The sequence below is a fragment of the Channa argus genome, chromosome 18 (genome assembly GCF_033026475.1).
Source record: "Channa argus isolate prfri chromosome 18, Channa argus male v1.0, whole genome shotgun sequence".
NCBI lineage: Eukaryota > Metazoa > Chordata > Actinopteri > Anabantiformes > Channidae > Channa > Channa argus.
In genome coordinates, this window is record NC_090214.1 from 235,397 (window position 1) to 246,033 (window position 10,637).

General features: G+C 39.9%; 3 protein-coding genes across 7 annotated transcripts; 2 read left to right on the forward strand and 1 right to left on the reverse strand.

Moving 5' to 3' along the window:
- Positions 1–1,015: 1,015 nt before the first annotated feature.
- LOC137103496 (single-strand DNA endonuclease ASTE1-like) lies at positions 1,016–4,039 on the reverse strand. 3 transcript variants are annotated; one of them, XM_067483901.1, is made up of 4 exons: positions 2,760–4,038; positions 2,437–2,647; positions 1,880–2,048; positions 1,016–1,755 (listed from the first exon to the last, which is right to left on the reverse strand). In XM_067483901.1, exons 1-4 carry the CDS (start codon positions 3,999–4,001, stop codon positions 1,527–1,529), a joined length of 1,851 nt encoding a protein of 616 aa, XP_067340002.1. In that variant the 5' UTR covers positions 4,002–4,038; the 3' UTR covers positions 1,016–1,526. The 3 variants fall into 3 exon arrangements, with proteins under 3 accessions (XP_067340002.1, XP_067340003.1, XP_067340004.1); XM_067483902.1 differs by having other exon boundaries at positions 1,880–2,045; positions 2,760–4,037; XM_067483903.1 differs by lacking the exon at positions 1,880–2,048 and having other exon boundaries at positions 1,587–1,755; positions 2,760–4,039.
- Positions 4,040–5,975: 1,936 nt separating this feature from the next.
- On the forward strand, positions 5,976–8,477 carry LOC137103502 (molybdopterin synthase sulfur carrier subunit). Of its 3 annotated transcripts, none has more exons than XM_067483909.1 (3): positions 5,976–6,123; positions 7,864–7,988; positions 8,338–8,477. In XM_067483909.1, exons 1-3 carry the CDS (start codon positions 6,112–6,114, stop codon positions 8,462–8,464), a joined length of 264 nt encoding a protein of 87 aa, XP_067340010.1. In that variant the 5' UTR covers positions 5,976–6,111; the 3' UTR covers positions 8,465–8,477. The 3 variants fall into 3 exon arrangements, with proteins under 3 accessions (XP_067340010.1, XP_067340011.1, XP_067340012.1); XM_067483910.1 differs by having other exon boundaries at positions 6,061–6,173; XM_067483911.1 differs by lacking the exon at positions 5,976–6,123 and adding an exon at positions 6,704–6,831.
- On the forward strand, positions 8,338–9,833 carry LOC137103501 (molybdopterin synthase catalytic subunit). Its single transcript, XM_067483908.1, has 5 exons — positions 8,338–8,479; positions 8,669–8,780; positions 9,236–9,392; positions 9,495–9,618; positions 9,699–9,833. Exons 1-5 carry the CDS (start codon positions 8,468–8,470, stop codon positions 9,792–9,794), a joined length of 501 nt encoding a protein of 166 aa, XP_067340009.1. The 5' UTR covers positions 8,338–8,467; the 3' UTR covers positions 9,795–9,833.
- Positions 9,834–10,637: the final 804 nt, after the last annotated feature.

Below are 10,637 nucleotides of genomic sequence, written 5' to 3' on the forward strand. Positions count from 1 at the left end.
GTCCATTCTAAGACCCAGTGATTAGAGGTATTCTGAGCTGTTTTTAAAAGTAAATATCAGAAGATCAGGAATAATTAAGGCTGTGAAGCTTCAGTATGTGACATGAAAAGATCATCACAAATGTTGGGTTGCCTCTAAATTCATAGGCAAATAGGTTCTTGAATGACAGCCAATCAGGTTTGGATGGTCTTATCTCTTTTAACCTCCCAGTCCAGAGGGCTTCTAGACATTTGCAAAAGGCAAACTTTTACCTTGTGGCCACTCGTGCCCCATCTGAAGTAGGTAGGCAAAAAGCAGCAAGACTCCTGTAATTGGGCTCATGATCTTGTGTGTGACACCAAAATTGTCGTGGATAAACTCAGACCACATATAAGTCCATATATTAACAAAATTGATTTATTGTACAATGGTACAGAGAGGTTCCAATTTGTATCACACAGGCAACAGGTTTAAATTATTCAGCAAACTTACAAATTTAAAATGTATATCAAAATATGCTTGTAAGTATAAATGTAGAAAAATAGGTTTAATGCTTCAAAGCTTCTCTACTCTAAGTGTGTAGGACTGCTCAGCATTGCTCATCAGAGGGGTGTTGGTGGAGCTCACATCTAAATTCACAACTCACTTCCAGTATGGCTCTGACCAGTGCAAGTGCAGGTTGCACTGGTTGCACTCAGCTGCCACACCCCAGTATTCAGTTCAAACTGAATACTGGGGTATTCACTGGGGGAGATAAACTATCTCAATTTTTCAAACAAAGGGCTTTAGAAAAACATGCAAATCAAACCACAGTAAAATAAAAACCATACTTCCTGTCAGTGGATTTTAACCCCAATTTCAATACCCCCAATTTTAATACACATTTCTCTTCTTCACATACACACACACACCCATCATACACTCACAGAGAGAAATGAAAAGTGTGTGCCGATTTAGGTCAGCCTACATCGGCTCCTTTTCCTATGTTCGTGACGCCAATTCTGTGGTGGCAGATGAAAGGACAAGAAGAGATCAATATAGTTCAATCAATCATTTATTATTACAATATTGATACACAAGGCATGGTACAGAAAACACCTGGCTATCTGCAGAGAGCAAGGGTGTGTGAGCCAGAACAGATGAACAGTCCTTCACCTCCTGGTCTTGCTCAGACTCCTAATAATCAAAAACTCCTCTAATTTCTCCCTTTCTCTTACATAAGCACCATCTCCTGGTTTTCTACTATTCCGTGCCAAGAATTCTATCCCACGTATTGTTTAACCGAGAACTATTTAGTTCTGGGACAAACGCCCAGGTCGTCCTGTCTCATTATGTTATCACTGACGCACACACTTCCTGTGTCTCTGATAAACAATCAACAAGCATAAATGAAGAAACACAGAACAATATAGTAATACAATAATATAATATAATAGTAATATGGACAGTAAGTAACATACAATAATACTACAATATATGTAATCTATTACTAAGCACTGCAGCTTAAAAAACGGGACAAAGTTTATCGTATTTCACAAAGTAGTTCTTCATTTACTCTCAACATTATGACGATTTTTCTTCTGCATATTATTGTCAAGTTCTTTTTCTATCTTATGTTTCCTTCCTCTCCGCTCCTGCCGTAAAGCTTCATGCTCCAGTGAATGATGTATGATGTCAAACAATCCTCTCTGCTTTTCATTCATCAGTCCTTTAATGGTGTCAGGTTTGATCTCAGATTCAGCAGTCAGTCGGTGCAGCAGAGGTCCACAGTAAAGTCTGAGAAGGAAGAAAATCAAATTTTCTCATTCAAATATGAAGTCATTTAAACATTAGTAACATTTGGGGCTTCAAACACTGGGAGTTGAGGAACAGATGACGTGACAAGAAGATGGTTCTGTACCGGGAACAGTAAGGTTCTGTTAGAGGGAAACACAGCAGCTGGTTGAGATGGAGACTCTGTCTGAAGCAGCACTGCCACTGGCAGAAAGCATGAGCCACATCTGGCTGCAGCTGGAGCATGTTCCCTTCGTCCTTTAAAGCTTCCATCCTCCTATTAAATTCCCCACCTGCTGACAAACACAAGAGAGCAGATCTACAAGTCTGCTTTCATATCTTACTATGAATTTTACAGTAACTGTCTAAATCTTTTCTGTTTAAGCCTGGTGTAACTAAAGTGTCCCGCAAAGCTTCTGTGGTTATCTGTTTGGTGATGTCCAGCATTTATAGCATTCATATAAGTAAGTATTCACCTCAGAATCTGATGCACTCAGCAGATCTCTGTTTAACTAACTGTGGGGCTTTTTACATTTATATTTTTAATTAACATTTATTGGTAGAGGGATGTTATTACTTTTATCTGCACTGTAAAGACAAAGTCCAGGATGGATCTATGGATATATTCACATACAGTACTGTTTCTGCAGGACTTTGGCCTTTAAATAAGTGTGACTGACTCACGTGGATCCAGGTGTTCTCCATACACAAACCCCAGCAACAGAGCACAAACGTACTGCTTGTTTGGAGCTGTGGTGTGATTTCTCTGGCGATACTTCCACCAGAAGTTGGTCACACAAAGCGGCAGCTTCATGTGGTCGGGGACGTTTCCTAACACTAAATCAGGAGATTCCAGAGCTTCCATCAATACATGACGACGCAAATCCTCAGGAGCCTGAACAGACACATATTACACTGACAACAACTTATTTATTTAAATCACAAAACAGCCATGAAGTCATGACATCAGTCAGTGTAATGACAGATGTATGAATGAACCTCAGTACCTGATCCAGATGTTGTAGCTGCAGCTGCTGCAGTTTGTCCTGACTTACACTGGGATGGAGAGGACGGACGTCTTTTTGGGACACAGATTTTTCATCAACTCTGTCAAACTCAGTGCACAACTCCTGTCCTAGTAACAGTCCATAGAAGTACTGTCTGATATGCAGAGCAGCAGAGTAACTACTGGGCTGAGAAAAGTCCTCTACAAGCGGAGTCAACATCATCCTCTTGTGATGCAGAACATCTGTGACGAAGGAGGTGAGTTTGCCCTCCTGAATTTTATCACACATCCACTGAGCCAGGACTCCACCATGAGTTTCTGCTTTGACGGGACCTATGTTGTATTTTCTGATGGACTCGAGGAAAGGTCTCTCATCCATTTGGACATTAACTAACATAAAAGCTTCTTTCAAAGCCTTCTTCTGTTTCTCCTCTGAATCCTGCAAATTCCTGAGGTTCACTGTACTCAGGAACTCCAGCAGAGCACGAAGGCGATCGAGCTTCCAATTGTTAGACATTTTACATGGAGGATATTTTTTTACAAACTTTCCTTTGTCTTCCAGTCTTGAATAATCATTTCCTGCTATTGAAGCAAACACTGACATGAGAGCAGGGTCGATGCTGAAACGGGTACAAAACTCTGAACGTCTGTAGCACTTGGCAGTGATTTGACCGCCTTCAGTCACCTTCCACAGAAACTTGCTGGGAGGAAGGACACCTCCTTCCAGGTCATAGATGTAAAAATCAGAATCATGAGACAACACAGGACAGCCCAGCTCATTTGCCAGAGAAGCAATCCTCGGGTCTGCCTCTCCAAAACTCTCTTCAAACTGCAGGTTTCTTTCAGTTAAGACTTGTTTGAAGACATCTTTGATAAGTGGAGGTAAGATGTTGCTGTCAGGGCTCCCTTCAGCCATTTTCTTTGCATTTACAAGTTTATTTTGCAGACGAGACTTGAGAGTTTCGAACTTTTCAGGACCTGAGCCTCCATCCAGAATCACATGTGGTGTCACTTTACAATCCTGCAGAGCTTGAAAGAATCGACAGACCTCCTCTTTGAATCCAGAATAATCTCCACCATGGCTCTGGTCCAACTTTGGAACTGAGTTAAAATACAAAAAGTAGTACACATTTGGAGCATCAATGACAATGTCTGTGTTTTTTAATGTAATATCCTCTAACAACTTTGATTCGTCAACCAGGTTATCAAGTTTCTGAACCCCCATGGTTTCACAAAGACTCATGAAAGATGACCGAGTGATATCATGGGTTCAGCTTCCTCCTGCAGTTTATACACAGCCCAGATGGGACCAGCCCACACTGACTCAACAGACCAACCTCTTTCCCATTCTTGTTTTGTTATTGGCCATGGTCTGTGTGCGTGTGTGTGCGTGTGTGTCAAATTTAGTTCCACTTTCATTTCTCCAAGGCAGGTTGGCTAAAGTTTCTCTTTTACAAAAAGGAAACAAAGAGAACATGATGGTGGGTCCGGTCCTCATTCTTTTTAATCTTCTGATATCTACTTTTACATGTGAGCTGTACAGTATACATGGAAAACTATAGATGAAAAACTGCATGTTCAAATACTGAAGATCTAAATAATTCCACATCTGCTTCTCAGTCTGAGTGGCTCCATGTATGGGGATAGAGACACTGATCCAGAGGGACAAATGATGCAACTGGGGACATTGTGGTAGTCAACAAGGTGTTGAAACAGACCTTTTTCTATCCACACACTTGCTGTTACAGCTCAGATTTCTCTCTTCAGATTTCCTGTTTCCACTTTAATATTTGGAAATTGAAACCTCCCAGAACAAACATTTTTAAAAATGTATATTGGTAGCTTTACTGTAGTATGTATACTATTCATAAGGATAATTTGAAGTACTGTTACTTTCAGAATATGAATACAGGGTGAATGTGTTTTAAATTAAACATGCCGAGGTGGTAAAATTATATAACTTAGTGAAGTAAAAGTCCAGAAATTTACTTCCTTAACTGAATAAATAAAGCACTAAAAGTAGAAGTATCACTTTACTAAAGCTGAAGTACTAAGGTCATGCACTAAAATGTACTTTAAGTCCAAAAGTAGCAGTACTGCAGTGAACCCTGATTAAAAAACTGAGTATTTAAACACAGTTAAAAAGAAGTCCAATCTTTTGTTCAGTTTAATCCATGTACAGATTTAAGGAGGGAACCACTTCACCAACCATCAACATTCAGTTCTTCAATTTATGAATTATTTAGCAATAAGTAATAAAACATAAAGAGAAATAAAACTGTTGAAAATACACATTGTGACAGGGAGACACTGGGACTCATGTAGGGGTCCACATTCTATTTTTATCCCAGTTCTTCCAGCTGCTATTACGCGACACTTTCACTAACTCTCTCCTCCTTAGCAACACTTTTAGGGACAAACACCATTTCCTGTTTCCCTCCTGTTCCTTGCCAAACTACTGTTTTCCAGATAGTTACTGGGAACTGTTTAATCCTGGACCGGGATGACCTGGACAAATGCCAGGTCATCCTGAACCTCTCTGTTATCATTCACACACACACACACACACACACACACACACACACACACACACACACACACACACACACACACACACACACACACACACAAAGACTTCCTGTCTCCAATAAACAACCTACAAGCATACAATTTACGAGTATGCCTTCTTATTTACATGTAATACAACTTATATATTATATATTTTATTATAGATTATAGTAAAATTATAATAGATTAATTTAGTATATTATTTTTTACATTAACTCTTATAAAGTAATCTCTAACCACTACAATGTTCTAATTGTCTCATTTATTAGTCACTGAAGGCATTTTAATTTTAACCATGCAGGTAAAACCTGAAATTTTTTTTTTTTTTAATTTCACCTCCCACCCACAGATGAGTCTGTTTGTGTGTGTGTGTGTGTGTGTGTGTGTGTGTCAGAGAGGGTACCGCTGGTTTTGCGTGGACAGAGGACGCCCTCTGCTGCTTCCTGCTGTGTGTCTGTGAATTGCAACGCAACATCAGTATCATGCAGACTTTTATTATGCAAGTTGGAAAAGCTGCAGTGAAGCCACATGTTCTCCTGTACTATGTCTTATTCTCATTGTTAATAGAGAATGAGTCTCATGTCCAAATAATTTCCCAAATTCCCCAGAGTTTCTCTGTGAGGTTGGTCTGTGTGAGTCAGACGCGCGACAGTAGTGCCCCCACTGTCTGATCACCGGTAATAAACACACAGAAAAAGAAAACGGAGCCAACCGCTGCGCGACAGGAAGTGACGTCCCATGTAAACAGACAACGTTTCTTTCGACGTTTTTAATCTAACATCTTCATGACTGCAAAGGTGAGTGTCACACCTTTGTTATAGCGTCATCAGGATGTATGAGTGTGTGGGTGAGTCCGTCCCTGCTTCACTACGAACACCATCCACTTAAATCACGTTAAAATTTATAATGGACGTAACACACTTTGACTTAATGCGGGAAGTCGGTTTGGATCCAACCACAGTTCTGTCCGTAAATAGATTCAGGTTACGTTTCAGAACTCTGTAGAACTCGTTGGCTTAGGGCCGACTCCTCGTGTTTCTCACGAGGTGGAACGTGGTGTTCATACTCACGTGACAGAAGAACCCGCAACCTCAATAATACTAAGATTATAATATTCATATCATTCTGAATAAAATATTAGTAATTTGGCAGCACTGTGGAGTCTTTAGCGCTGCCCTCTCACAACTAGAAGGTGGCTGGTTCGAATCCTTGAACAACTGTGGCTTTTCTGTGTGGAGTTTGCATGTTCTCCCTGTGGTTGTGTGGGTTTCCTCCCACAGTCCAAACACACGCATGTTAGGTTCGTTTGTGACTTCAAATTGCCTGTAGGTGTGAATGGTTGTCAGTCTGTGTTGGCCTTAAAAAAGACTGGAGACCTGTCCAGGGTGGACCCCACCTCTCACCTAGTGACAGTTGGGATAGACTCCAGCCCCCACGTCCTTGGTGATGATGGATTGATAAATAACTCTTTAGACACACAGTCCTGGACCTCACACTCGTCCATGGTAACAAAACAGTTTGCCTCAGTTTTTTTATTTGAGATTTAGGATGTGTTTATGATTGTTAAATCTGTCTAATGATAAAATTATTATTTTAGTCACTACTACAGTACTGCAGTAGTATTTACTTCACAATGAATCAACCTCATCTGAATATTAAAGTCAAGTTATGTACAAGTATTGTATCAAGTATGTGTGAGTGTGACTGGAGTATTTTATAGTTCAAAATCAAAATGAATCATGTGATCTTCAGCTGAACTAGATTATACACCGGCTCAGCAGGTTTTTGGCTGATCGATCCTCTTTCTGTGGTTTTACATAGAACACCAGCAAAATTTCCTGTTCACTTTAGTCCAGACTGTGTTTGTTCATACAGGAAGTTTATCAGTGAAATGTCCAAAGGAATCCAGCTGATTTAATAACTTTTGTAAATTTCTATACAACTTTGGAGTTCTGAACTTTTATTTATAAGAGATAGTTTTTTTCTAAATTATAAAATACATGTTCACTTTAAATACTCTTAAGAAATATTTTTTTTTGCATCTCATGACACAGAAACACTTATTCTCAAAGTGCTTTGCTTTAATGTTTTCTCCTTTACTGAGATTTGTTTGCTGCCTTGTGTCTCACTGCACATCAATTTGGATAAAAGCTTCTGACAAATGATTAAAGGTGAATTTAAATGTGTACTGGAGACTAAATCAGTCTATCCAGGACATAAAATTGGAATATTGTCAACGGCTGCAACATCTTATGGATACACACAAGATATAGTTTCACATCAGTATGTGACTTACAGGATTTGACCTGCTCTGATTGGTCAACAGGACAAGCCTCACTCACAAATGTTAGAAGTAAATATCTCTTCACTGCTACCAGTCCTGTTCAGTGAGTCTGTGTCACAGGACATGTCTCCATGTTGAGATGTTTGGAGCATATCTACTAAGTCATGTTTTTAAAACTTAAAAACTGTGGCTTTAGGTCTAATGCAATGACAGGATGTAGTAGCAATTTATTTTGAAATCTTTTCCTCTACAGGTGTTTGTGTTGTACTTCGCTAAGAGTGTGGAGCTGACCGGAGTGAAGGAAGAGGAGATTGACGACGTCCCAACACCAATCAGGAGCCGGGACCTTTGGAGACTGTTGCTCCAGCGACACCCAAGGTACAGATACCTCATCCATTTCCATGGAGACTAATTCATTGCATTTTACTGAGCAGCTCCTGTTGGTGGTGCTAACTTTGCATTGCTGGTACACTCTCTGACACTTCATCAACACTGATAACTCGTCCGTTGTATTACGGAGAGATCACACATTCCCCATGATGATGGAAGGCAGGTGAGGTTTATACCATCTCTGGTTCGACTGACTCTTCGGTTCTGCAAATCTACATCCTCAGGTCCCAGTGGACAACGAATCTTTCTAATACCATTCATTAAAGTTTAGGTTGAAAATGATTTTGAGGTCAGTCTCACTGTGATGTAAACAGATTTTCTGTGTGTATGTTTTTAGACTTTCTGTGCTGCAGGATCACGTGGTCTTGGCGGTGTGTCAGCAGTACGTTCCCATCAGTGACCAGTTGCTGATTTTGGGAGACGGGGACGAGGTGGCTGTGGTGCCGCCACTCAGCGGAGGATAAAACATGAGACACATGGTAAATGAGCGATTTAATTAATTTGATCTGGGGCCAGATGTTAGCTGATGGCAGATTTAGAAACACTACTCATTAGACCTGTTTGTAGTGTTTAGTCTCTTGAAATTGATTCACACATTCCGATGAATTAAAATATCATCCTTATTTTTCTTATTGATAAACTTTGACCCCGTGTTGTTTTTCTCTCAGATGGTGGAGGAGCAGCGAGATGTCTTTAAGCTGACCCGTGATTGTCTGTCCATGCAGGACATAGTCGACACTGTCAACAGTGCTTCATGTGGAGCCATTTCAGTATTTCTAGGTTCACATTAAATTTTTAATATAACATCTATAATATAGATTTTTTAGTTTCTTTATATGTTTATGCTAAATGTCTTTTTTGTTATTCCTCAAAGAAATGTTTAAAACTTTCAAAACTTTCAAAAAGTTTCAATATTTTTTACAACGCAAAATAATCTTGTTTTAACATCATTGGGAATTTTTTAAAGAAAAGATCCTATCTATACAGAGAAAAAAGTTATAAAAAAGTAATATTCGAGAAGATCGTTGAAATATTTATAGTCAGTGGTTAACTACACACATTGAATATTACAAAAGATTTGGTGGGAAAAATATTTTGAAAGAATGAGAAATAAGTAAACTGTCAAAGCGGATAATACAATTGTTCATACACATAAGTTTTAATATTACATGAAAAGGACAAATGTTTCTTCTAGTTCTGTGTTCAGGGCTCACTGACTGTGTGCGGTTCTCCAGGTACAACCCGTGAGGACGAGGTGGGGGGCAGGAAGGTGGTTGGTCTGGAATATGAGGCCTATGAGCCCATGGCCCAATCAGAGTTCAACAAACTGTGTGCTGACATCAGAGAGCGCTGGCCAAGCATTGCCCACATCTGTGTCCACCACCGGCTGGGGTGAGCTGCTAAGGCTAACTGCTAATGCTAGTTGTCGTAGTGAGGCTGCCGTGGTGGTCTGATTTGGCCCTGTTCAGATCAGTGTCTAACTCTCTACTTTAGGTGGGTGAAGGTGGGTGAGGCCAGTGTTGTCATTGCGATCTCCTCTCCTCATCGCCATGATGGCCAGCAGGCGGTCCAGCACTGCATCTCCCAGCTGAAGGCCAACATCCCCATCTGGAAGAAGGTAACAGAACCACAGACCCCAGTCCTGATTCTTCACCGATCACTGTGATTTACTATTGATCACGTGACTATGATTGACAGGAGGTTTACGACACACAGGAAGCGAGCTGGAAGGAGAACGCCGAGTGTTCCTGGTCCAGTCACAGTAAACTGCACACAGAAAATACCAGTGTTTAATGAACTGTACAATGATTCCTAATAAAATACTTAAATGTTTACGTTTGTGATCTGTTCTTTTTGAATTATTTTCTTGTAGGGACAAGTTCACCATTTTTCTTGTGAACAGTGGAACAGAAACTTAGACCGATGAAGGCTAAGACTAGCTTTAGATACACATCTGACCACGTTTAAAACTGTAAGTCAGAATGGTGGCTCCCACCACTACTGAAAGGCATTAGAAAAGGACCTAATCATGTCCACTATGTACAGGAGTCGGGCTGCCTGACAATGGTAAAATTCACTTTTTCAATATTGTGATCACATTTTGCTAAACATGCATTTATGGAACTGTTTTCTTGTATTCAGTTAGATTTTTTCACGTTTACATTTACTCATTTGGCAGATGCTTTTATTAAAAGTGATTTTCAAGTAAGGAAAACATTAAAGTAAAGTTGCGGAAGAGCTCTGTATTCAACAGTTTTTGGAAGATTGGGAGTGAGGCTGCTGAGCATGTAGAGTTTGGCAGCTCTTTACATCGTCATGGTATCACTGAGCTTTGAGTGGGATCTTTTGCTGTGTGGTCCCTTCACCATACAGCAAAAGATGTAAGTGATGGAAGAAGAACCCAGTTAATAAATCTAGTAATACCACAGTAAACCAAAGTGCAATGATCCCACGATGGTGGAACGAGCTACCAAACGCTCGGCAAACTCACTGCCAATATTCAAAAAACTGCTGAAAATAGAACTCTTCCACACCTTCCTATGCACTTAAATCTATTCTATCTAAAAATATATATATTTAACTAATAATAATAATTAATAATTAGTCTTTCTGCTTTTTCTTGCACTTGCATCTCAT

Excerpts from the sequence above, each read along its gene's own strand:
- LOC137103501 (XM_067483908.1), top strand. Across the intron at positions 8,781-9,235 it reads AGCCATTTCAGTATTTCTAG|GTACAACCCGTGAGGACGAG; the intron begins GTTCACATTAAA and ends GCGGTTCTCCAG. Across the intron at positions 9,619-9,698 it reads ACATCCCCATCTGGAAGAAG|GAGGTTTACGACACACAGGA; the intron begins GTAACAGAACCA and ends TATGATTGACAG.
- LOC137103496 (XM_067483901.1), bottom strand. The coding sequence starts at position 4,001 with ATGAGTCTTTGTGAAACCATGGGGGTTCAGAAACTTGATAACCTGGTT. Across the intron at positions 2,648-2,759 it reads AGCTACAACATCTGGATCAG|GCTCCTGAGGATTTGCGTCG; the intron begins GTACTGAGGTTC and ends GTGTCTGTTCAG. Across the intron at positions 1,756-1,879 it reads ACAGAACCTTACTGTTCCCG|ACTTTACTGTGGACCTCTGC; the intron begins GTACAGAACCAT and ends CTTCCTTCTCAG.
- LOC137103502 (XM_067483909.1), top strand. Across the intron at positions 7,989-8,337 it reads TTGCTCCAGCGACACCCAAG|ACTTTCTGTGCTGCAGGATC; the intron begins GTACAGATACCT and ends GTATGTTTTTAG.